This window comes from Phascolarctos cinereus, unplaced genomic scaffold (genome assembly GCF_003287225.1).
Source record: "Phascolarctos cinereus isolate Bilbo 61053 unplaced genomic scaffold, phaCin_HiC Scaffold_9;HRSCAF=440, whole genome shotgun sequence".
Classification (NCBI taxonomy): Eukaryota; Metazoa; Chordata; class Mammalia; order Diprotodontia; family Phascolarctidae; genus Phascolarctos; species Phascolarctos cinereus.
In genome coordinates this window covers 96,804,453-96,830,390 of record NW_027556402.1, presented here as the reverse complement: position 1 = coordinate 96,830,390, position 25,938 = coordinate 96,804,453, and the positions used below count along the sequence as shown (strand labels likewise).

The 25,938-nt window shown below is 37.3% G+C and overlaps 1 protein-coding gene across 1 annotated transcript in view; it reads left to right on the top strand.

The window, feature by feature from the left end:
- Positions 1-25,938, top strand: part of RXFP1 (relaxin family peptide receptor 1) — a 170,385-nt gene that overhangs the window by 33,452 nt on the left and 110,995 nt on the right. Inside the window, exon 2 of the mRNA XM_020994086.2 lies at positions 13,114-13,251. Coding sequence (XP_020849745.1) covers positions 13,114-13,251 — 138 coding nt within the window. The remainder of the gene's footprint in view (positions 1-13,113; positions 13,252-25,938) is intronic.

Sequence of the window (25,938 nt, the reverse complement as noted above, 5' to 3'; positions counted from 1 at the left end):
GATTATATTGAAATCAAGGAACGGAGTCACACCTACCCTTGGGGCCACTAGGCAATTTCTACTAAGGGGCTCTGCCTCCTTCCCATGTTGCTCTCTTCCTATTTGATATTTCTAAAAATGAGGTACTGCAGAGGATGAAGCAAGACCAATAAAGTCACTACTAAAAATTGTAGACAGGAGGGAGCTCAGACTAGTCTCTTTAGAACCATTAGCCCAAATGAAAGACAAAAAGCAAGAGTAAAGAAGGAACAAATAGGGCATCATTCTCAATTTAGAAAATAAAGTTTAGCATAGGCTGAAAATGAAGAAAAATAATGAGGAATATCTTTTTCTAATAATTATGTCTAAGCTGATGTTTAATGAGAAAGAAATTATTTTAAGAAATCAATGTGTGTTGTACTAGGTCAAGCACATTTAGGAGGCTAAGAGGAGGAAAAGTGAAAAGAAGAGGAAGAAGAAGAGGTTAGATTATTACAGAATCTAGCAAAACGGCCATAACTTTTGGTTATGATACTTCACATAAAAAATGGAAACATTATAGTCAATGTGGATTATAGGCAAGATTTAAATACTAAAAGGAAGTCATTGAATATAATGGAGCTCTAATCTTAGTGTTTACAACCTGCCCAGAGTTCTCCAGAAAATCATTTTATTCACACTGTGTGTGTCCTGAGAGTACTTGTTATGTAACCACTAAATAAGGTTGTCTTTAACTCAATAATTGAATTCATTTCAAATCATCTTATTTAAATGGCATAAAAAATATATGTCCCTAGAGAGGGGAGCATTCAAAATTAAGTTATTGTAAGTATATTGTAGGTTTTGATAAACTGGAGCTTTCATTGGTTCCTTTTTTGACATTAAAGCTATATTAACATTTCTGTAAGGATTTATCAAAAAGCAAAGCCTTTAGTCTTCATTTGTTAGAGCCGCCCCACTCCCCTAAAAAGTATAAGGTCATTATCACAATCTATATGAGTATTTAATGGGTCCAATTGCATCTTCTAAAATATAATAGCTGCATATTGTATATATAGGTTATATGATAATAAGCCCTCTGAGGAAATGTTCCTTCTTTTTCCCAACACAAAAAAAATTTATAAAGAGAATTCCTCTATTTTGGCTCATGCTTCTGTTTTATAATTTCATTTAGTATTTAGTCCTAGGTAACATTTTAGAAAAAAAATAATTGTAAACTGGAATGTGTCCAGAGAAGTGCACCCAGGATGATGAGGGGACTTGAAATCATGTCATATGGAGATTAGTTGAAGGAACTAAGAATATTTAGTTTAGGAAAAAATAAGTCATAGGAGAGACGTGTCTTCAATTACTTGAAGGATGCTCATGTTGAAATTAGATTAGAGCTATTGGTTTGTTTTGTTTTGTTTTGTTTGTTTTTGCTTAGGCAATCCGGGTTAAGTGACTTGCCCAAGGTCACACAGCTAGTAAGTGTTAAGTGTCTGAGGCTGGATTTGAACTCAAGTCCTTCTGACTCTCACTGCGCCTAGCTGCCCTTGGGGTGTTTTGTTTTGTTTTGTTTTGTTTTGTTAGAGCTATTCGTTTGACCTCAGGGGTGACAAAGCTAGAAACTGCTTGTCTTTGTTGGATATAAGAAACAACTTTCCTAAAAATTGTAACAGCGCAATATGGAAAAGTTTGCTGAAAAAGGGAGTAAGTTCCTGTACTGCAGGTCTTCAAGTAGATGTCAAGGATGAGGCAGATATGCATATGTATCATTCAATAAAAATTATTCCTATTTATGAATGACTTTACAAGTGAGATTATAATTACTAGAAATGATTTTCTAACTTACCTTCATCGCTTAACTCCTGTGATCTTGTAAGTTCATGTGCCCTGGACTGTTGTTGTTCATTGTTGTTTTAAAAATTTCTAGTATCCCTTCCATCATCTCCTTTCTCTAATCTTCAATATCTCCCTATCGACTAATTCCTTTTTCTCTGCCCGTAAATGTACTCATATCTTCCCATCTTTAAGAATACCTTACTTGACCCAACCCAACCTCAAGCTATTATCCTATATCTCTTCTACCTTTCACAGTAAAAATTCTATCTTAAAAAAAAACTGTTTATACTCACTGTTTCTAATTCCCTTCCTCCTACTCCTCAGCTCCTTGAGATCTGGCTTCCAACTTCACCATTCACCTGAAATTGCTTTCTTCAAGGTTAAAAAGCATCTTTAATTGCTACATCCGATGGTCTTTTCTTAATCCTCATTATTTCTATTAATATCTAATATTTACATATCACTATAATAATAGCTAGAATTTAAGTAGCTCGTTAAGGTTTGCAATACACTTTTTTACATACATTATCTTATTTGATCCTCACAACAAATCTACAGGGTAAGTGATATTATCATCATCCCTGTTTTACAGATAAGGATACTGAGATTGAGAGAGGTTAAGTAACTTTCCCTGGATGACATAAAGAGCTTAGTTAGTCTCCAAGGCAAAATTTGAACTCAGATTTTCCTGACTCCCAGGTCCAGCTCTGCAGTCACTGCACCACCAAGCTGCCTTAGTTTGTAAAGTGATATATATTCTCATTTGATATTATCTCTTTGTTGACCTTTGTAACATTTGACACTCTCAACCACCTCATTCTGGATACACTCTCTTTTCTGGGCTTTCTTGGCACTTTTCTCTCTTGATTTCATCTGTCTGGTTGCTCTTTCTCAATCTTCTTTGCTAGGTCCTCATCAATGCCATGCCTTCTATTACAGTTGCCCCCATTTCTCTCTTCTGGGTCCTCTCAGCTTTCTATGTTCTTTCTCCATGGCCTAGTTAGTTCTGTTGGGTTCAATCATCAGATCTTTACAATAATGCCTAAGTTTTTAGCTACATTCCTGATCTCTCTCTTGAGTTCTAGTACCATTTCACCAAGAGCCTGTTGGACATTTCCATGTAGATAACTCACAGGCTTCTGGAGTTCAACCTATCTGACTCTTCCACTATAGATTCACCTCTGCTTCAAATGTTCCTATTTCTATTGAGTGCACAACTATCCTTCTAGACTCCCAGGTTCTCAATCTCAATATTATCCTCAACTCATCCCTCTCCTTCACCCTGCATAGCCATTGAGCTGATATTCTTGTCAATTCTAATTCCACATCATATCACCTATCTATCCCCTTCTCTCTACTTACATAGCCACCCCAGTTCAGGCCTTCCTTATCTTTTTCCTGAACAAGAGCAAAAAATTCCCAATGTATTTTTAGTTTCAAATCTCTCCTTTTTCTAAATCATCCCACATCTTCCTAAAGCAATCTGGCCAGTCACTCACCAGCTCAAGAACCATGCCTGGTTCCCTCTTGCCTGCATTTTAAAAATACAAATTCCTCAGTTCAGCTTCACAGTCTTGCTCCAGCCAACATTTCTGGGTTAATTTTACATTACTCTTTGTTAACCTTACATTCCAGTCAAATTATCCAACTTGCTATTCTTTGAACTGGGCATTCCATCTTAGACCATTGGGCCTTTGGACAGGAAGTCCATTGATGCTTGGAATGAACTCCTTCCTCTCCAGTATCTCTTAGTCTTGTGTGTCCAGCACTATGGAAGCTTTTCTAATCTCCCTAGCTGTCAGTGTTCTCTCTCTTTTCAAAGAAACATGCATCATAATTTATTTACAAGTTGGATCCTCCAAGTAGAATATAAGGTCTCTAAGGGCAGGAACTGCTTTTTATTTTGTCTTGGTTGTTTCCTCAGCATATCATCTGGTGTCTTGCATATCATAGGCACTTAATAAATGCTTATTGGATTGGATTGAGTGCCTCTTTGAAATGAATTGATGAATACTTTAATAAATAATGTGCAATTTTATATGAATGCAAGATTATTCAAATAAACAACAACAAAGGCAAGTATTTTATTACAAAGATCACTGAAAGTAAAACATAATTATATTAATATGAAGCAGTGGGAGAACAATTCCCATTTCTCAGCTTTATAGTACTGTTAGAACCAAATTAATACTTTATTGTTCAATCATCTCTGACTCTTCATGCTATGGCTCATAGCACTCCAACGCTGCCCATGGAGTTTTCTTAGCACAGGTACAGTAGTGGTTTGCTATTTCCTTCTCCAGTGGATTAAGACAAACAGAAGATAATTGACTTGCACAGGATCCCAAGGTTAGTAAGTGTTTGAGGTCTGATTTGAACTCAGGTCTTCCCAACTCCAGGCCCAGGGCTCTATCCATTGAGCCAATCTAGCTGCCCCTAAACTAATACTAATTTGCATCAATTCACATTCAATGAATGCCTACTGAGTGGATGAGCATTGTGATTTAGTTCTAAAATCTCTATTTGCTACTTTTTGTCATTGCAGGAATTATGAATTTCTTGAAGTCTATCCTTTAAGAAATTTCACTAGAATCTATTCAAGTATATTCTTTTTTTTAAGAAACCTTTCCAAAATAACTTATTTAGGAGTAATTCTGCTTCTAATTCACAGAATTCTTTCCCAGTCTGGTAATCCTAGTAACAATTACATAAAATCCTATTTTCTCCCAACTTAATCTGTTTGATCTGTGTACTCTTTGTTAGAGAAAGAGAGGACAGAGAGAGAGAGAGAGAGAGAGAGAGAGAGAGAGAGAGAGAGAGAGAGAGAGAGAGAGAGAGAGAGAGAGAGAGAGAGAGAGAGAGAGAGAGAGAGAGAGAGAGAGAGAGAGAGAGAGAGAGAGAGAGAGAAACTGTGTTATCTCTGAGGCTACATGAGTTTAACAATCAGTTAATCCTAAAATCTCATTGAAACTTTATCTTGCATTTCTATTGATCTCCTGGAAAACTTCACCTGGATGAAGCACCTGAAGCTTAAATTGTCTCAAATACCTTCCCATTATTCTGACTTTCTTCTCAATCAATATCAATCAATCAATAAATATTTATTAAGTGCCTACTATGTTCCAAGCAATGCACTATGTTCTGGGGATACAAAAAGAGGCAAAAGACAGTCTCTACCCTCTAGAAGCTTAAATAAATATATAGAAAGCAAGCTTTTTATAAGATAAATAGGAAATGATTAGAAGATGGAAGGCACTGGAGTTAGAAGGGATTAGGGAAAGCTTCCCATAGATGTTGGGATTTTATTTGGCATTTAAAGGAAACCAGGGAGGTCAGTAATCAGAAAGGAGGAGGCCATGGGGGACAGCCAGAGAAAATGTCTGGAGCCAAGACATGGAGTGTCTTGTTCATGGAATGGCCAGAAGGCCAGAATCACTGGATCAAAGAGTATGGGTTGGGGAGTAAGGTGTAAGAAGACTGGAAAGGTAGGAGGGGTCTATGTTATGAAGGGCTTTGAATGTCAAATAAAGCATTCTGTATTTGCTCCTGGAGGCAATAGGGAGCCATGGAGTTTATTGAAAGGGGGGCAGGGAGTGTGAGGGGACTATGATAAGATCTGTACTTATCATCACTTTAGTGACTTCCCTATCACTCACCATTTTCATTGTCACATACGGCTTTAACTTTACTGCTATCTTTGCCTCCTTCCTCTCCCTTGTTTCACATACTTAATCAATCTTCAATTCCCATTGATTCTATTTCTGAATCTCTTCATGCCAACCCTAAAACCTAGAACCCAGAAGAAGTGAGTACTATAAAGTGAATGGGCATTGTGACTTAGCTCTGAAATCCTTACTACTTTTTGTCATTGCAAGAACTACAGGTACAAAGTGGTGAAGCAGAAAGAGCAATATGTGAAGTCAAACTTATATTCAAATCCAGATCCTACCACTTGCTAGCTATGTAAATTTAGGTTAATCCCTTCATCTTTCCAGCACTTGTTTTCCTAATCTCATTTAACAATAAGGATAATAGATACGATACCTAACTCACAGAGTCATTGTGAAGATTATATGAAATAACAGGTGAAAAAGTTTTGAAAATTGTAAAGCATTATGAAAATATAAGATATTATTGGAAACTATTAGGAATTACTGGAAAAGCAGCTTTTAGGCCTCCTGTGTAAGTCTGCATCTTTTCTAAATATGTTTGCACCCGTCCTCAGGTGGACTACAATAACTCTTCCATTTCTTAATGAGGACTTCATGGCAAAGTGTCAGTATTGTGTAGTAGCTAGAAAACTAGGCTTGGAGTCAAAGACCTGGTTTCACAACCTTCTTAAAACAGTATTATCTGTGTAAACATTGAACAAGTCACTTAACTTCCCTATTACCTCTGGGATTAATAATAATGATGATGATGATACCTAACATTTAGATAGCATTTACCATAATGCTAAGCTTTTTACAAATATTGTCTCACAACAACTCTGAGAAATAGGTACTGTTATTATCCTCATTTTATAGATAAGGAACTGAGGCAGACAGAGGTTAAGTGACCGTCCCAGGGTCACACAGCTAGTAAGTATCTGAGGCCAGATTTGAACTTAGGATTTCCTTGACTCCTGATCCAACTCTGTATCCACTGCATCTTGCCTAGCTGCCTCAAATATAAACCCCTCTAGCATTTAAAGATCTTCACAAGTTGACCCCATCCTACCTTTCTAGCATATTATACTTTACTTCCTTCCATTCCTACTATGGTCCAGGCAAACTTTTTCTTTCTATTTCTCACATATGACACTCTCTCCTCCCTGTGCCTAGCCTGCTAGGAAGGTAGGCAGTATAGCAGGTCGAGTACTAGTCCTGGAGTCAAGAAGATGTGAGTTCAAATCCAGCCTCCAATACTTACCTACTGTGACCCTGGGCAAATCACTTGACATCCATTTGCCTCAGTTTTCACTTTTGATGGGGATAATATTAAAACCTGGAATATTCCAGGGCTGGTTTGAGGATGAGATGATATTTGTAAAAGCACTTAACACAGTATCTGGTACATTGTTGTGGTTCAGTCATGTCTGACTCCTTATGAGTTTTTTATGGACTTTTCTTGGCAAAGATACTGGAATGGTTTGCCATTTCCTTTCCCCAACTCATTTTACAGAGGAGGAAAATGAGGCAAACAGCATTAAGTAACTTGGCCAGAGTCACACTAGTAGGTGTCTGAGGCTGGATTTGAACTCAGGAAGATCAGTCTTCCTGACTCCAGGTCCAACACTCTATCTACTACACTACCTAGCTGCCTGTGGTCTGGTATATATCTGGCAGATATTCATCACTTAATAAATGCATGTTTCCTTCCTTCCTTTTATCTGTCCCCTCTACCTGGAAGGCACTACTTCCTCACCTCTGCCTCTTGAAATCCCTGATTTTCCTTCAAGATTTATCTCAAGTGGTACCTCTTGCATGAGGCCTCTCCTGCCACCAGCTGCTAGAGCCTACCCTTCCCCCATCTGCTTTGTATATGGTTTGCATATATTTCTAGGCATGCAGGTCGTCTCCCCATTAAAATATAAGTTCTTGAAAGGTAGAGATTACTTAAATTTTGTCTTCGTATCAGTAGTACTTGATAACTGTTTATCAATTGGTTGATTAACCTTACTGAGCCACAATTTCCACACATGTAAAATGGGGAATAATAACAGTACCCACCTCATAGAGTTGTTGTAAGCCTCAAGTGAGATAATAGATATAAAATATTTTCAAGCCTTGAAGCATTATATGGTCTGTTTATTACCTATGCATGGGTAGTGGAAAGGAAAAATTATTAAGCTCTCTATCAGCAGTAATTCTGTGTTGTAGATATTCAAGAAACACTGGGATATAAAATCAGTTTGCGACAACATGAAATATAATTTATTCAGTATGCATGGGAAACAGTTTTCTCGACAACAGTATGAAACCAACCAGGCAGGACTAGTTAAAATGTCTTACAGCCTGAGGCTCTATCCCTAAGTTCTTCAAAGATTTATCATGAGTACCTTGATTCTTCACTTCATTTATTCTTAAAAGAAAATAAAAATGAAGAAAGTAAATCTCAATCAAATGTGGGCTTGATATATCTACCACATGGAATTCATTACATTCTGGGTTTATTAACAATTATGATTGTTTTGATTTTATATAAAAACAATGAGAAATAAATTCAAAGATGATTTTTCAAATATACTAAAAATGTCATTACGACTCATTATTTCATAGATTTGAATATCAAATCCAAAATCAAGTACCTTGAGACACAATAACTAGAAAGTGTGAAAGACTAGTGTATGATGGGTAACCTTTACCAAGTGTGAGTGTTCTCTGTTTATAGAGTTTTATTGTTTACGGGTGTGCTGGGGACAGCTGAACAAGGATAAACTGCTAAATTGTCAGTGTGAGCATTTACATCTTGGAAAAGAGCAAACATTATAAATCAGGGCTTGATCTTTTCTTTTGTCAATTGCCTGGACTTTAAGAAAGTGGCAGTGAAAATGTTAATAATGCATTCATATTAGATTTAAAACTGTGTTTGTGTATATCTCCCCTCCTGCTCCAGAGAACTGGTTGTTAAACTTCCGCCAGCACTTTCCTGATTGTATTACTAAAGGGAAAGGGTAAGAGGCAGATTTATTTCCTCTCTCACCTGAATCAAATATTCAAACAGATCTGGGGTCTCCCTGATGTGAATATTGCCTCAAACAAGGCACATCCCATCCTGTACATGCCTGGCTGTCTTCCATAACTCTGAACTCTTGCCCATATCTTCCCATAAGTTCATGGCAAGGGATCCTGTCAGATCCAACATCCTGCCTACTTTCCTTGTTTTAGTTTGACATTGTGAGGATATCGACGGAGCACAGAGACTGTCTATGCATTAATTATCCTTCACTCTTATCACATGACCAAGGCTCCATTGCCTTAGTTAAGGTGTTCTTAAGCAGGAGTCCATCAGCTGTTGGGTCCATAGATAGATTTCTGAGAGTCTTTGAACTTGTATGGGGGACACAGATCTTTATTTCAATATAATTTGTTTCCTATGTAATCCTTCCTTTTATCATTTTATTTTATACATTTTGTCATTTTACATATTATATATAATACATGACATATGTAACATTATTTATTTTATTATTTTATACATTTAAATACATTTTTCTAGAAGGAGTTGGCTTCGTCACACTGCCAAAGAAGTCCAAGATACAAAAAAAAAGTAAGCTTAAGAATGCCTGCTTTAATCACTTACCAGTATAATGCTTCCCATTCTGTTACTGCTCTCCTCCTCTCCCCCAACTGAAGAACAGGATTGTTGTTGGGTCTTTTTTTTTTTTGAAGGGGAAGAGGGGGTAGGTGAGAGAGGACCCAGTTATGAGAGCGGAAGTATGTTGTGGTCAAGGATGGGAGAGAGACAGCACTGTCCTTTCCTTGTGCTACCGAGTCTACTCACCCTCGCTGAATTAAAAAAGGAGTCAAAAGTTCTAGCCAGCAACTAGATAGCTGAGGCCAGAGAAAACATCAACTGTCATGAGCTCTAATTTGCACCAAATCCCAAGTCATACTCCTGGGTTAAGCCAAGAGCCCAATTTCTAAGGCCCCACTTGATTTATGAATTGAACGTTCCGTATTGTTTCTACTCCTTTCCATGCACACAGAGAGACTGGTGTGGGGAGAACCTAAATAAACTCAAATTGTGCATTTGCTAAGACTTTAATCCAAAGTAACTTCTTACTATCTAAGGACAGTCACAAGATCTAAGAAAGAAACAGGCTTAGAGTCACTTGGGAGATGTGTTATCATGCATTATTTTCTTGTTATGTTGTACTTTATTTTTGCTTCTCAAATAGCATTCTAAGTAAAAACAACTTTATGCAGAATCCAAGTATGTTGGTCCATATCTATGGAGAACTAGTGTCAATAAGACAGAGTTCCTAGACTAGGACCAGTACAGGAAAGAAGCAAGGTTTGCCAGTGGGTGGGGATTCAAGAGCTGGTTTCTGATTGGGAAAATCCACAGATTTCTATGCCTTTCAATAATGCAGCCCTGGGACTCCTCAAGACCCTAATACTTTTTTGTCAAATAGGTCTGAGTGAGTGTCTATTAATCTCATCTTGTGGTTTTAACAGAAATTAGACTTAACAGTTATCTGTTTCTTGACTTTTCAAAATACTACGCTCTTATTTCCTTATAAGTGTTTTTTTTGTTCAAGAAAAGATATAAGATTACTAAATACATTGCTAAATACAAGATATAAGATGTGCTAAATAAGGATTATAAGCCACTGGGTTGCATTAGGAGCCTAAACCAATTCATTAGTTAGATAAGTCTGGTTGAGTAGAGTCCATAAATAACCATCTCTCAGGGTCCAAATTTATTTCTGCAGCATTTGAGGCAAGGGCAAGGAGTATTCTAGGCCCTGGCAAGGCCTACTGCAGTGAGGACAGAAAAAAAGGAAAGAAAAGCCCCAGAGGTATCAAGTTGGAAGAAAAACCCTATGACAATTCAGCTGAAACAACTAATCATATGTAACGAATGTGCTTGTCAGGCAAGTGTAAGCCAGGAATTGCCTGAATGCTGTTTTCTATTATTTGCTGTTGTTTCATGTAATCTCTATAGTGAAATAATAAAAGTTCACATTTGTATAGCATTACAGCTACAAAATGATTTCCCCACAACAATCCTATGACAAAGGTAAGGCAAATATTATTATCACCATTTTGCAGATGAAGACTAAGGCACCGAATGGCAAAGCAACTTGCCTATATTTATCTTGCAAGTAAGTTTTAGATCTAGGATCTGAACTTCCATCTTCTGGCTTCAAGTCCAGGTCAAATGGCAAACTCACTGAAGTAAAGACACTTCTTACACATATGTATACCCCATAATTCCTAACATGGAATTGAGAGCCTAAATTCTGTTCTCAAACCTCTCCCTACACTCTCAGCTCTCCTATCCACTCTCTTGATTTGTCATCAGCTCCATGAGGTTAACTCCTAAATTTCCATCCAACCACACTTACTTTTCAGAATCACATTTCTAGCAGCCTGAAAGATATTACCACCTGGATGTTCCACCAATATCACAAATCCAACATGTTCAAAATTAAATTCATTATCTCTTTTTAAAAGCTGCTTTTTCCTCCTCAAATACTCAAATGGATCTGTTTGCTCATCCAACTGGTAGTTCCCTCCAACAATGGACATGACCATTCATCCTTGCCTGTCTATCCTCTGAAACTCTTACTCATGTCCTCCCAAGAGTTCACTACAGGGATTCCACTCAACATTCTAGAGACTTTGTTCACTTTCTCCCAACATCGTGAACATGACAAGGGTAGGGAAACTGCAATCTTGAAGCCACATATGGCCCTTTAGGTCCTCCAGTGTGGCCCCTTAGTAAAAGGATTTGTTCTGTGAAGTTTGGATTCAGTCAAAGGGCCACACTTGAGGGCCTAGAGGGCCACATGTGGCCTCTGGGCTGCAGGTTTCTCACCCGTCCAGCCATTCACCTGTCATCGTTTGCTCTCACCATGTGACCAACCTACCTTCTCCTTCAGACATTTGATTCTTTGATGATATCCTTTCTTCTTCATTCTTGGAGCTCCTCATTAGATATATACTGCAGCCTGCTCACACCCACTGTGCTTCTTTCCATTACACTGGGTATGTTCATCTTTAGTTCTTTAGAGGAGGTCATTTTCCAGGTCTTACTGCCCTACAGTTGTTGTTGTTCAGTAATTTCAGTCATGTTTGACTCTTTGTGACCTCATTCGTGGTTTTCTCGGCAGAGACACTGGAGTGGTTTGCTGTTTCCTTCTCCAGCTCATTTTACAGATGAAGAACTGAGGCAGACAGGATTAAATGACTTGCCCAGGGTCACAGAGCTAGTAAGAGTCTGAGGCCCCATTAGAACTCAGGAAAATGAGTCTTTGTAGCTGTAAGCCCAGCACTTTATCCACTGTGCCACCTAGCTGTCCCACTTCCCTGCAGTAATACTGGCAAAATGTCCATATTGAAAAGATAGGTTTTTGCTGTTCAGACAAGTGTAGGGTCAGTAAAAGAGCATGGCAATTTGCTGAAAGCAATATGGCCTGATCTGCTCTTTTTTTTTTTTAGCTCTGGGTTCAGCTCATCATGCATCTGTATTGTCTGTGCTGGGTATATAAACTGTCAGACGAACTCTACAAGGTGTCCATTTCAATCACACTAAACTATAGGCAACAGACATTCTTCACCTATTTAGTCTTTTCTATGTGGGTAGATAGGTAAACTTCTTTGAATGATTAGATCTGTAAGAGACTCTGCAGTGTGAATTAATTAGTCAGTCAATAATCATTTATTAAATAATCTCCCTAAGTCAGGCCCTCATAAACTTTTTTTTCTGCCTTCAGCCTTTTCTATCTTCCAACCATCCTTCACAGTGCTACCTGAGTAAAAAATGATAATAATAATTTAAACAAGCATTTATTAAGCACCTACTATGTGTCAGGCACTGTGCTAAGCTCTTTAAAATATTATCTTATTTGATCCTCACAATAACCCTGACAGGTGAGTGCTATTGTCATCTCCTTTTCACAATAAGGAAATTGAGGTAAATAAAGTCTAAATGACTTGCCCAGAGTCACACAGCCAATAAGTGTCTGAAGCCAGATTTGAATTCCAGTCTTCTAGCTCCAAGTCCAAGGCTCTACCTACTGTACTACCTCACTATAATGCTAGCACTAATATGACTAATATGCCACACAAATAATGTTACTACTCTACACCAAAATTTTCAGTGGCTAGTCATTGCCTGCTAAACAAGTATAAATTCTTTAACCTGGCATTAAATTTAACTTCACAATCCAACTATTTTTTCCAGTCCAAAATGCTATACAAAAATGTCAGCTCTTATTATTGCTGTAGTTATTGCGAGGCAGCAAAGCATAGTAGAGAGTGGTAAGCTGGAAGTCAGGTGAGACCTGGGTTTGAAATTTACCTCTGACTAACTCCACAAGTAGAAGTTTCCATACCGAGTGTCTCATGCATATGAAATCACTGATCCTTTGAATATTCATCTATTATTATTAATATTCCTGTCTTACTAACTAGATTTTCAAACACCATAAAGGCAGCTTGTAGTATTTATTTCATATTTCATTTGACAATTTCAGGGATACTTGGAAAAGCATGGAAAACATTCTTTTCCTGATTAATCCCATCATGAATGCCCCAAGGCCCACATAATCACACCTTGCTTGTACAAATGGAGTCTTTTCTGCTCTTATCTTCACAGCTATTCATGGAACCAAACATGACAGCCACTGTTCCCTTGGGTATTTCCCTTGTGGAAATGAAACCAAGTGCTTGCCTCAGCTACTTCATTGTAATGGGGTAGATGACTGTGGAAATCATGCTGATGAAGAAAATTGTGGTAAGTGAACAGATCATGATCTTATACTTCAGAGACAGTACGAATCCATAATCAGTCCACAGTCTGATAGAGCCCAACAGAGTAGAAATAAGGAGAAAAGAGAAAAGAGAAAATTCAGTAGCAGAATGAGTGATAAACCTGGTTTTTAAAAAATCTATCATTTTACTTCCCCTTTAGCTCCCCATCACTTCAAACAAAGACTGGAATCCCACGTATCAGGGAGGTTAGAGATGGGATTGCTGTTCAGGTACATGTTAGACTCTGAAGTCTATTTCAATTCCGAAATTCTATGAATTCAAGATATCATATCAATTTGTGGGGTTTTAATATCTATCCTATGAAAGGACTCTATGATAAAAGATAACATCCAGTGGGGATTTCACAGTTAAACCAACTTCTTTTATATTTTCCACCTTATTTCAGGTAGGGATCACTCTGTACATATTAATTAGATTCAATTCAATAAAAAATGAATTACTATGTGTGCACGGAACTTGTGTTGAATTCTGGGGATATAAAGACAAAAGTAGAGGGGGGAAGGTCCCTATCCTTAAAGAGCTTGCATTCTATTGAGGGGATAAAACGTGTATGTAGTTAAGCCTATACAAAGTAATTTCAGGAGGGATAAAGCCCTAACAACAGGGAGAATCATGGAGAAGGAAATATCTGAGTAGTGCCAAAGAGCTTATTAGGTAGAAATGAGGACGTTTATACCTTGATATAATAGGTCCACTCAACTAACCTTTAGCGTTTCCCATATCTTCTTTAGAATAAAGGGAAAAGAAGAAAGTCCAGTAGAAAAGGTATTGAGATACATTTAGCTGGTCTAGGGAAGGAGAAAGATAGGACACAGCCCCAAAGAAGCAGGAGTATTTGCACTGAGAACACCCCAGATGTTTCTGCATTATACTACATATTTCAGATATTGGCAACAAGCCCCCGCACTCAGGTTACCTCCTTTGATCTATAGACCAGCCCCATAATTCTGCTGCTGGTGGAGTGTAAGCAAATGTTGGAATGAAACCAAAGTCAAGAAGCTCCTGATAGAGAGGTTTGGAAGGCATACCACAGGAAGCATGGCACAGAGATCAAAAAATTCAGGGGCATTTATTTGTGTGTGCTAGTAAGGATTTCCTAAGGAAAAGACCAGAAGAGACATGTCTGATATCCAATCCCGACACATGCACCCAGTTAAAATCTTGCTCATTTGTAATCCACTAGTCAAGTAGCTTGGTATCCACAAACAACACCTCTATGGGGTTTTTTTGTTTGGAACTATGATGTATTCATGTCTCCAAATCAGTGAATCTGTCATTAATGGACCTTTCTGAGCTATATCCTGTTCTTTAGGGAATGTCAATGTCAAGAGACAAGGGTCCTTAACAAACAGTTCAGAAAGTAGATTTCTCACCAGCTAGAGCTTCTAGGAAAAGTAGTGTTGTGCTTTTCTTCAAATTTGTATACTAGGAAAATTAGTTTAATTTACTTGAATCATCTGACCTTAAAGCATACACAAAAGGTTTGGGGCAACAAACAACAGTATAACGTATGCCATTCATGGAGAAAAACAGAGATTTTTCCAGGTGATGATGCATATACTTATTAGAATTTGAAGTAAAATATCTATGTAATATTGCTGTTACTTCATTATTTTTGCTTTCCAGAATCAAAGAGATTTAGCTACCTCTCAAAGGAAATGGAATCTTTTATATGGGTAAATTGCCCCAAGGTGGTAGCAATGTCCCAATGATAACAAAACAGTCTGAATTGTGTGGTTTAAGTTGTAGCATATTTAAATTAGAAACTATTATGGCTTTTTCCTCTTTTAAAGTCAGAACGTCCACATATTAAAATATATTCAATATCAAAATATTAACATCAAAATATAACTCTTTACTAAAATAGCTGAAGTTAACATTAAACTAAATTTTAGGATGAAGTTTTAGAGTTTGGTTTTCAGCTATTAGATTATGAAGTATGACCCATTGATGGGTAGCCACTACCACATTTGCTTAGCACAGTTCATTGAACTTTTAAATGGAAAGCCACAAGGAAGGTAACATGGTGACTCCTTGTGGCTTAAAACATAGCACATTGGCAAGAGCGCAAAATTTGGCATCAGAATTCCCAGGCTCAAATTCTAGCTCTAGTTGCTTATTACTTAGGTAAGCATGGAACATGTCACCTAACCTCAATTTCTTCATGTGTGAAATAAGGAGAATACATTAGATGACCCCTAATGTTCCTTCTGGCTCTAAACCCTACAGTCCTAACTATTATAAACAATTGTCAATTATTCTACATAACCTGATTGTATAAGTACATTGAGCAATATTTTAAAGAGTAAAAATAATAAGATAACTACAATGTAAACATTAGGAATTTCAAATGGACTGGACCATTTCTCATGTAACCATAGCAAATTCAGCTTAGCTGTCACTGTGTCTCATTCACCATGAGAAATTGTCCAACAATTTGAAAAGAAAATATTAAAAACATCTCATGACAAATCGTAGCACAGTTTGCCAGAAACTATGCTGCTGGTGATTCATGGGAAAAGGCAACAGAAGAGCAAATAAAATCTATATTTGCTAACTGGATAAAATTATCTGCTGGGAAGGTGGTGGCTCAGGAGACTGCTAAACATGGGAAATCATTCACAAATTGTGAATGCATAAAAAATGTTTTGTTAACATATTGAAATACCTTTACAGCAATTTTTAAAAATAAAATAATACAAATATTAAAAGATAAGCAATTATCTATAAAAATTATTAGAGACAATTTAATTTAATAATCATACATGATGTATGCTACATAGTATATATATGTATATATGTGTGTATGTGTATATATGTAGATAGATAGATAGATAGATAGATAGATAGATAGATAGATAGATAGATAGACAGATAGATAGCTGTGAGGCACTCTGATTGGTATTGGGGGCACAAAAACAAAAAGTTAAACAATTCCTGCCCTCAGATACTTTACATTCTACTAATATGGTCATATTTATTTATAATCAACCAGCAAATTAAATGTGCATCATCATTTTCTATTGCATGGAATGTATCATGGGAGCTGGATGAGATTCTGCTGGTTTACCTCCTAAATAAATACGTTAATGCTTAAGGGCCTCATGAAGAATTAATAACACTGTTACTACTCAACAAAGGACATGCTAGCAAGGAAGATTTTTTTACCTTCCCTTACAGAATAATTTGAAACAGAAATAAATTGACATCAGTACATCTCTTTTTATTGCTGCTGATATGGCTTTGAGTATAAAGAAAGTTTTTTCTCTTTATTTAAAAAAATAGCATTCCACTTCCCTTCATAACTCACCAGATGCACTTTATGTGCAAATATCGCTGAAAGAAATAGCAGAGGAATGGTTTTAACCCCATTGCTTGTCAACAAAATTAAGGTGATCAACCCCGTGCACCATTTTGAGCATTTCTACAAGAAGCTGACAGTCAATATCCCGAGCTTCTCCTGCCTAACAAGTTATGATGGCTCTGCAGAGATGACGTCTAAATTTTCATTCTGTCTCAAACAGCTGAAGGTGTTTCTGTCAGGGGAAGGGAGGGGGTGAATAGAGGCTTTGAATATAGGGAATAACTGAAGTTCTTTTTCATTATGAGCATGGCTTCTCATTTAAACATGCCAAATGAGGGAGTGGGAGATGAAGGGCTTACTTTGGAAAGAAGTTATTTTATTGGAATGAAAATTCCCTGCATTTAAAGGAAATTGAGAAAGGCACATTAGTATTTGCAGACCTTGCAGCAACATAAGCTATGAAATAAGCATGGGTCAAACTTGAGTTCTTGCAGGAATAGCCATCAACAGGCAAGGTTTATTTGCTGAAAGATTTCAGGAGTTTAAGGGAAAAAATAGCAGCTTTTGCCATTCCAGTTAAGCCCTGGATAAGGACAATTATGAGCTCAGCTTTGGCCACTTGTTAAAGGTGACAGGCCACAATTGGAACCTGACTAAAGAGATTCAAAGGCCGAAGCTTTGTGCAATTCAACCTTTAGCAATCTCATCAATGAGGTTAAGAATCAGATCTTTAGAGCTATAACATGGGTTCCCCTAAAACTCATAGCTTTAAAAAAATAAACAAGAAAAGATGATAGTCAAGGTTGATATTGTCTTCCAAAATACAGTATTTCTATTATTCTGCAAAGATTTAAGTATCTGTTATGCAGAGGTATGCTGGAGCCAGCTCACACCAGCTCCCTCAATAATCATTACTTTTTTAATGTGTGACCACTTACACCTCAGAAACTGGTAAATACTGCAAATCAGGGCTTGATTTATTGTTTCATTGATTATCTAGACTTAAGAAAATGAAGAAGAGCTGTTTTAAAAGATTAAGAAAAGGATGGCAATGATGCAAATTTTACTAAGTGTCCTGCATCCTTACTCTGTGAGAGCCTGTTGTTAAACATCAATAACATACCCTTACTGCTACATAGCAGGAAGCCAGATTAAAGGGATAAAAGGCCAACTTTGAAATGAGAAAGATTTGGGTCAACTCCTGCCTTCCATATATACTAGCTATGTGTTCAAGGGGGAGTCACTTAACTGTAGTGCCCAGGCAACTTTCTGAGATTACAAATGAGTTGCCTATGTGCATTAATAAAAGGAATTTCCACACGAGGAGTTCAATAATCCAATAAAATTACAGATTTAAATTAAAAAATATGTCTAAAGCAGTGTGCTAGGAATTGGGGATATACAAATAAAAGTAGCATAGTGTTTGCTTTCAAAGAATTTATAACTTAGTAAGGATGAGATAGGGGCAGCTATGTAACACAGAGAGTAACATGCAGGACCTAGAATCAGGAAAACTCACCTTGATGAGATCAAGCTGACCTCAGACAGTTACTAGCTGGCTGTGTGACCCTGAACAAGTAACTTCACTCTGTTTGCCTCAGTTTCCTCATCTGTAAAATGAGCTGGACAAGGAAACAGCGAACCACTCCAATATTTTTGCCGAGAAAACCCCAGATGGGATCAAAAGCAGTTGTACATGACTGAACAGCAACAAAAAAGGGAAGAGATACTAATAACTTGGAATTTATTTGGTACTTTAAGGTTTGTAAAGTTCTTTACAGGCATTATCTCATTTGAAGGACATGATAACCCTGTGAATTGAGTACAATTTGTATCATTTAACCATTTTGCAGATCAGGAAAAAGTTCCCAGAGTTTTAGTGAACTTATCATGGAGGTAGTTTTTGAGCACGTGTGGCAAAGCATCCTCAATCTGGGGCCAAAGATCCTGGGCTTGAATATCAGCTCTTCCACTGTGTGACCTTGGGCAAAGTCACTGTTTACTCATTCAAAAACGAAGGTATTAGATCATCTAGTCCCTTTTAACTCTAAGTCCTATGATTCCAAGAATGTTATTTGAAAAATTATGCATTCGAACTTCTCTCAATTTTGGCTCCACATAGAAGAAGTATTTTCTAATATTAATTTTAATAAGAGTCAGCTGAGAAGCTGACAGAGCTAAGTCAAGTTGTGTCTGAAAATAAAAAGTGTTTGCTCATTGTTGAGCATATCTCTAAGAAATAAAAATATAGAAGTCACATTTTATCTTCAATCAAGATAATAAATCATTATCAAGTATTGAATTCATAAGTAATAACTATAACTTATTGGTCTGTCTGTACTTTTTTTTAGTTTTCTTGAGGCTTTTTGCTATTTACAAATGTCCTTTTTTGGTCTCTTGCACATACACATTGAACCTTCCTTCATAACAAAGAATTCAACTCAGTAACTTATTAAATCAATTATTAAATTAAAACAATTAGCCAAAAGTGACCAACAAAATTACTGCATCTGCCACTCTGTACAAAATTTTGCACCTGTAGCCTCCCAAGCCCAAAAGGGTTTGATCTTCTGTTCTACAAGATCAGAACGGACCATTGTATTTCATCTGGGGTTAGCTGCCTTTGAGTGTTCTTGTAATGTATATCTGTCCTGATTTTGATAGCCATTTCATCTATGGTTTCACCATTATTGGGACTTCCTCTAAGAAGACAGATTTTAGCTCTTGCATCCTTTTTTCTGCTGTGCAACCATCACCTGTGTCATTCTGGGAATACTTCGAAGAGGATTCACTCAAAATTCCTGCTGCCTTCCTCTGGTTTTATTCATTTCTCAAGGAATATCAACACAGCATTTGCATTGTCTATCTACTGTCTCTGTTCTTACTCTACGACCAGTCCACCTCCTTTTCTAGATAGATATATATACATATATACTTTATAATGCCTTCTATACCACTTCTTGCACATAAGGAATTGTTGGTAATGTGCTAAAGCCTACTGATGCCCACAAAGCATCTTCTCATTGTCCTTTCTATATCTGTACCTTTGGTTCTTCTGAAATCATGGTGTTCTATCAATAGTTAGGTGGCAAAGTGGACAGAATGATCTTGGAGTCAGAAAGACCACACTTCAAATCCTACCTCCAATATTTACTAGCTGTGTGATTCTGGGAAAATCTCTTTACCTCTCTCTATCTCCTCAATGGAAAATGGAAGTAATAATAGTACCTATTTCACTAAGCCATGCTGCCTAATTTTTATAGATTAATTAAAGCAATAAAATATATATTGGTATGGTTAAGGTTAGTGTAAAATCCCTCTGGCATCTATTAAAATTTATGTCAAATATATAGCAGTTAGAACATTTTTATATTTGAAAAAGTACTGTCCCAAAATAGTTCTTCCCCCTTTAAAGGTTAAGACCATTTTTATTTGAAAATCTGCTTCTGAAATAAGGATCACTTTTCATTCATGGTCATGTAACAAGAATACGAAGGATTCAAAAGTACATAAATTAAAACTGTAAAACTTGTATTCAACACAGAACCACACTCAGGAGAATAAATAAACTTCCAAATGCATGTCTTTTTGTCAGGAATTAGGATTTGTATTTTGTCTCTTAGCTTATCCATCAAATTCTATTCCCTTTCTATATTGTGGGGAGAGAGTATTATAGTGAATGCCCTTAAATAAGGCATTCAGCCATAAAAGTATACAGGCTTTGCTTTTTCTTCTTTTTTGTCAGTTATTCAATGCACAGCACACTACCAAGTAAAAATTGTGCAAGAGGAGAAGTTAAAGTATATCATCAGAGAGATGACTTCTAAGAACCCTTTCACATCTGAGTCTCTCATTCTGTCTTGTTCCTCATAAATGTATGCCTGGCAAAGAAAGTGAACCAGTGGCATACTGAGAGACAGGCATAACAGACACTCCTCACAATACTTCACTGGTGTCCATGTAGTATCAAGATATCTGAAGCAACTAGGTGATGCAGCGATCAGGGAGAAGGACTTGGCATCAAAAAGAACAGGGTTTGCATCCTCCCTCAGGCACTTGGACAGGTCACATAATCTCTCTCTGAGCTTCAGTTTCTTCATCTATAAAATGGGGATAATAGGAGTACCTATCTCATGTAATGGTTGTAAGGATGTAACAAGATAATATTATGTTTAGGATATTCCAAACTTTAAATAGTGTTGGCCATTATTGGTATCATCATCTAGAGAAGACCCTCAACTAGGTGGGTGGACCCACTGTGGAGGATTTATAAGAAGATAAGGACAAGAATCCTGTAGGATGGTCAGACACAGATTGATCATGACTACATCATTAAATTCTCATTGTTGAGATAACAAATGCACCCAAGCATTGAAATGGCAACTGAGGTCTAAAGGAATAATACATTTGCCCACTCTTCCAAAAGGGTTGCTCATTATACAGACACATGTGAAGGATGATTTTTCACATGCTCCTGAAAAAAAAATAATACAGTAGTTTGACAAACTAGAAGAAAGAGCAAATTAGACCACTGATGTGCTCATTTTCCTGCTATTCTCAGACCCCCCGGATCTCCATGAATTTTAATAGTAAGTAATATAAAGTGAGAAAGCACATTATGGCTCCTTTCTTTCTACTTTAAATTTGACTTCTGATCATAAACTGGAATTCAGTTATTACTGTTGAGCCTAGTCTTATTAAGAGCTAGAGGCAGGTTAGAAATATCACTGAGTTTATTAGAGGCCTTAATTTAACAACATGATCAAGCTAGAAAAGAGAAGAGTTCTACAGGTGAATATAAGCAAACCACCAGATTATGAAACTAGCACCAGTTTCATTGCTATCCTTATTTCAGTACTATAAAAGGGCTATCATTTTTGTCACTGGAGTGTAAGGTGTGTTCAGAGCAATCTAGTACTTCTGGTGCAATGGCTGCTGAGCCCTTTTCAGGGCTGCTTTCCACCTTTGGTGTCCACCTGTTCCACCTAACTCTCAGCTGTAACTCCAAGAAGCTATCGCATGCACAGCAGCCATACCCCGCTAAACCGTTTCAGCAGAATGGCTAAACTGGGTTGAAGGTAACCAAGGGGTCTCAAACCTATTGGTGAGCTAGGGGGAGGGTGTCTACCCCAAGCGTATGAAGACTTACCCTGGTGGAATGGGCAGATGAGAACAATTTGTTCCAATGGCCAAAAAGGTAGCTAAAGCAGGCACTGTGGAGAACTTAGAGTTTGGTTAGCCATGAAGATGCCAAGATTATCCACTGCATCATGAGCCATTACCAGTAATCTTGCTTCTGTTCTGACACTGGAGGAGAGAGTGAGGCTGACTTCGTGCAACTCTGCCTTACTTAAATCAAATGTAATCACGAATCAAAAGACATCACTCATACTTAAAAAAAAAAAAAGGACACCACAAGCTGTCTGTGTCTAAGTAGACAACCTTCATGAGTTACTATTGTCAAAAAAAGTTGACCGTACTGGTCAACTTTCTTGGGATGTCTCTGCACACTCAAGTAGGTTGGTCATAGGTGACAAGAACACATTTCGTTAAAAAGTCCATACATTAAGGCTTTCCTGTTTGGCAGGTGATGTGATCCAATTTGAGAAATCAAGATCTCCCCCATGCCACGCTGGGATACCAGAAATAAGATGTAATGGTCCATGGTTACCTACGTGAAAAATAAAATTTTCAATTATTGAATTATTCCTGAGGGTTTCATTTTTCCAAATGTGACTTCTACTGAGTCTTTAAAACTCAAAAGTTTCCTAAGAAACAGGGTCTAGAATTTAATCTATTTCTCTTCAGATAAAGACAAAAACAGATGGGTAGGAACAGATGATACCAGTCACTGGTAATTAGGCAAAAAACAGAGAATCTCAGAGTTGGAAAGGACTTCAGAGACCATCTAGCTGTACCCATGCCTGAACAATAATCCTTTCAATAATAACTAAAAAGCGGAGAAAGTAACTATAGCATAGGAAGAATAACAGGAGACAAAATCTAAAGTGCCAATCAAACAATCAACATTCATTAAGCGCCTTCTATGTGCCAGGCATTGTGTTAAGTGCCAGAGATACAAAAAAGGCAGAAGACAGTTCCTACCCTCAAAAAACTTACTATCTAATGGGTGAAACAATGTGCAAATATATACAAAGCAAGCTATATGAAGGTATAAGAAATAATTAACAGAGGGAAAGCACTGTAATTAAGAAGGGTTGAGAAAGGCTTCCTGTAGAAGGTGGGGTTTTAGCTGGGGCTTAAAGGAAGCCAGGGAATTCAAGAGAGGAGGAGGGAGAGCATTCCAGGCATTGGGGACAGCCATAGAAAATGCCCAGAGCAAAGAGATGGAGTATCTTATTTGTGGACAGTCAGGAGACCAGTGTCATCGGATCAAAAAATTTATGTTGGGAAGTAAGGTGTAAGAAGATGGAAAGGTAGGAGGAGGCTAGGTTATGAAGGGCTCTGAATGCCAAACAGAGCATTCTGTATTTGTTCATTTGTTCCTGAAGGTAATAGGGAGCCATTTAGGTTTATTGGGGCAGGGGAGTGGGGAAAGGCAGAAAGGAAGACATGGTGGGGCCTGTGCTTTAGGAAAATCACTGTAATGGTAAATAGAGAATGGATTGGCGTGAGGGGAGACTTGAGGCAGGCAGACCCACCAGCAGGCTATTGCAGTAGTCCAGATAAGGAGGTTAAGAGGGTATGCCCTAGAGTGGTGGCAGTGTCAAAGGAAAGAAGGGGATGTATTTGAAAGATGTTACATTCCACAGGCTTTGGCAACAGATTGGATAAAACCCATGACCTCTGATATTTATGTGCCAATGCAAAAAGGTTAGATAAAAAGAACTGGAGATTTAATATCAGAAGGTACATTTGACCTTAACACTGAGACTCAGTGGGATGGGACTCCTGACTGGAATATGTCTCTGAAAGGATCTATTTTGTCTTCATCAATGGGAACAAGATAGGTAAAGAGATGGAGGTGTGTAGAGTACATTATATACTAAGAAAGTGTATCCACATGAGGAAATTCAAGAGGAAGAGAAATAGGAGAGAAACAAAGATAGAAGGGAAAGGCAGAAGTATCCTGAAGACTTTTCCCTGCTAAAGCACTGGGCAGAATTTGAGAACAAATAATACTTACTGGTTGCTTCTCCCAAGCTTCTAAGGTCTCCTTATCTTTACAAATGATGGGTATAACTAAGCACTGAGGGTTTTTTTCATTTGTTTTAATTCTGTGCCTCTAAAGTGACTTTCTATTTTATTCCATATAGCATTACAAATACTAGTAATCATCTTATTACCCACAACTAGTAGTTGATATTTGATTTAAAGAAGAAATGCAAGAGAAGAGGTTGATGATGTAGACAGGAAGGATTGACATGTTGCTTCAACTTTTATATAGGATTTCATGGTTTGTAAAGCACTTTACTCACAGTAAGGAAGGAAAAGGGGAGGGAGGGAGGGAAAGCAGGAAGGAAAACAGGAAGAAAAGAAGGAACAAAGGAAGGAAAGAAAGATACCTAACTACCTTAAATTGTTTTGACTGCTCAGAGAAAAACAAAACCTTAAGGGTTCTCCTCTAAAAAGCTGTCTCCTTGTATATGTTAAAATCATATAAAATTTATCAATACATATAATTACAAATATAATTTTGTTTGAGTGATCTTTTCAATATTAGCACCAAGTGAGGCAAAACACAGGGAGTTGTATGTTGACCAAGAGATTTAATGATGATGTTATTGATGTGTTGTTGAAATGGAAGACATATTCCTTTATGAACAGAAACATTCTCCATTAATTCCTATTTGCAGTTAATATTATGCTGGTTCCACATGAAGCACTTCAAAGACCTCTTCAGTGAGATTCATGGCCACTCAAAATAGATGAGCCAAGCAAAGCACACAGGAAAAACCATGTAGACGGGGGGAAAAAAACCATGCTGTCCAGATTCCAGGGTACATTTGGACAGGTGGCACATTGAGTTAGTCTGTCAGTACATACCTTCTGGTCAGGCAGACAAATAATGAACTGGATCCAAAACTGAATAGGAGAGGGAGAGTGGGCTTGATTCATAGAATTAACAAAATATAAAGTGATGAGATGTGGCAGAAAGAGAACAGGACCTGGGTTCTGCTCTGGCTCCTAGCTCTGCCACTTAATGTGTTTCTAGAGTTCTAGAAAAGTGACCTTATTTCTCCAAGCCTCAATTTTCTCATGTCAAACTGTAAAATGGAGGTTGGTCTAGATAATTTCTAAGGTCCCTTCTAGCTCTCCAATTCTATTTAAAGGGAACTTTGAGATTTGTGACTTAAGGTTCTTCCTAAAATAGGTACCCTACACACTTGTCATGGAAGGCAATCAGACTGTAAAAAAAAGAAATGTATCTGTTTATTATCTAGAATAACAACATATCTTATGCAAGGTCCAAACAAAAAAAAAATAGGTTTACTTTTGATGTGTTTTACACAGTTAACATCTTACTAAGCTTACAAAGCCTCCTCAGAGAAATCTGATAGTGTGAAAGAGACTAGTCTAACCACTCACACTGGAAAAGCAAAATGTATACAAAATATATACTGTCCAATCGTGACATATAACTGAATAGGTGTCCTATCAAATCTTTCCATTAATATGTATCTTGATGAGATGGGTTTTTATATGCTATACACTCCCTGCAAACCCAGGTGTTTCTCATTCCAGAAACACTGATAGCACAGTTGTCCATATATGAAACTCTTTCATAATATTAAGAAGGTTGAGTTAAGCCCTAAATGTTAGTAAAATGATGGCAGCAAGTTACATCAATCAAATTAATTTTGAAAATAATTTGTGATATCAAACCCATTTGGACTCTTGTTTGGACTCTTGTCTAATGTCTATTTTGCCTATAGTGTTCCAATACTCCCAAATTACCAACCATTGTTTCTAAGTCTAGTAGGCACTTAAGAAATTGATTGATATAACCTGTGTCAAATTGCTTACTGTCTCAGGGAGGGGGGAGGTGAGGGAGGGAGAGAGAAAATGTGGAACTCAAAATTTTAAACAATTAAATGTTTAAAATTGTCTTTATGTGTAACTAGGGAAAAAATAAAATGTTGTTAAAAATAAATTTAAATCATAATAATAAATAGCTAGTACTTATATAGTTCCTACTATATGCCAGGCACTGTGTTAAGTGCTTCACAAATATTATCTCATTTGATCCTCACAACACGAACTGAATCCTGGACACCAAAGTTGCTTTGGGCTTCTAGGTCTGTTCGCTATCTTGTAAAAATTGGCTTTGTGGTTTCAAATGATACACTATCCAGGAGTATTACTGTTACAGACTATCATGGT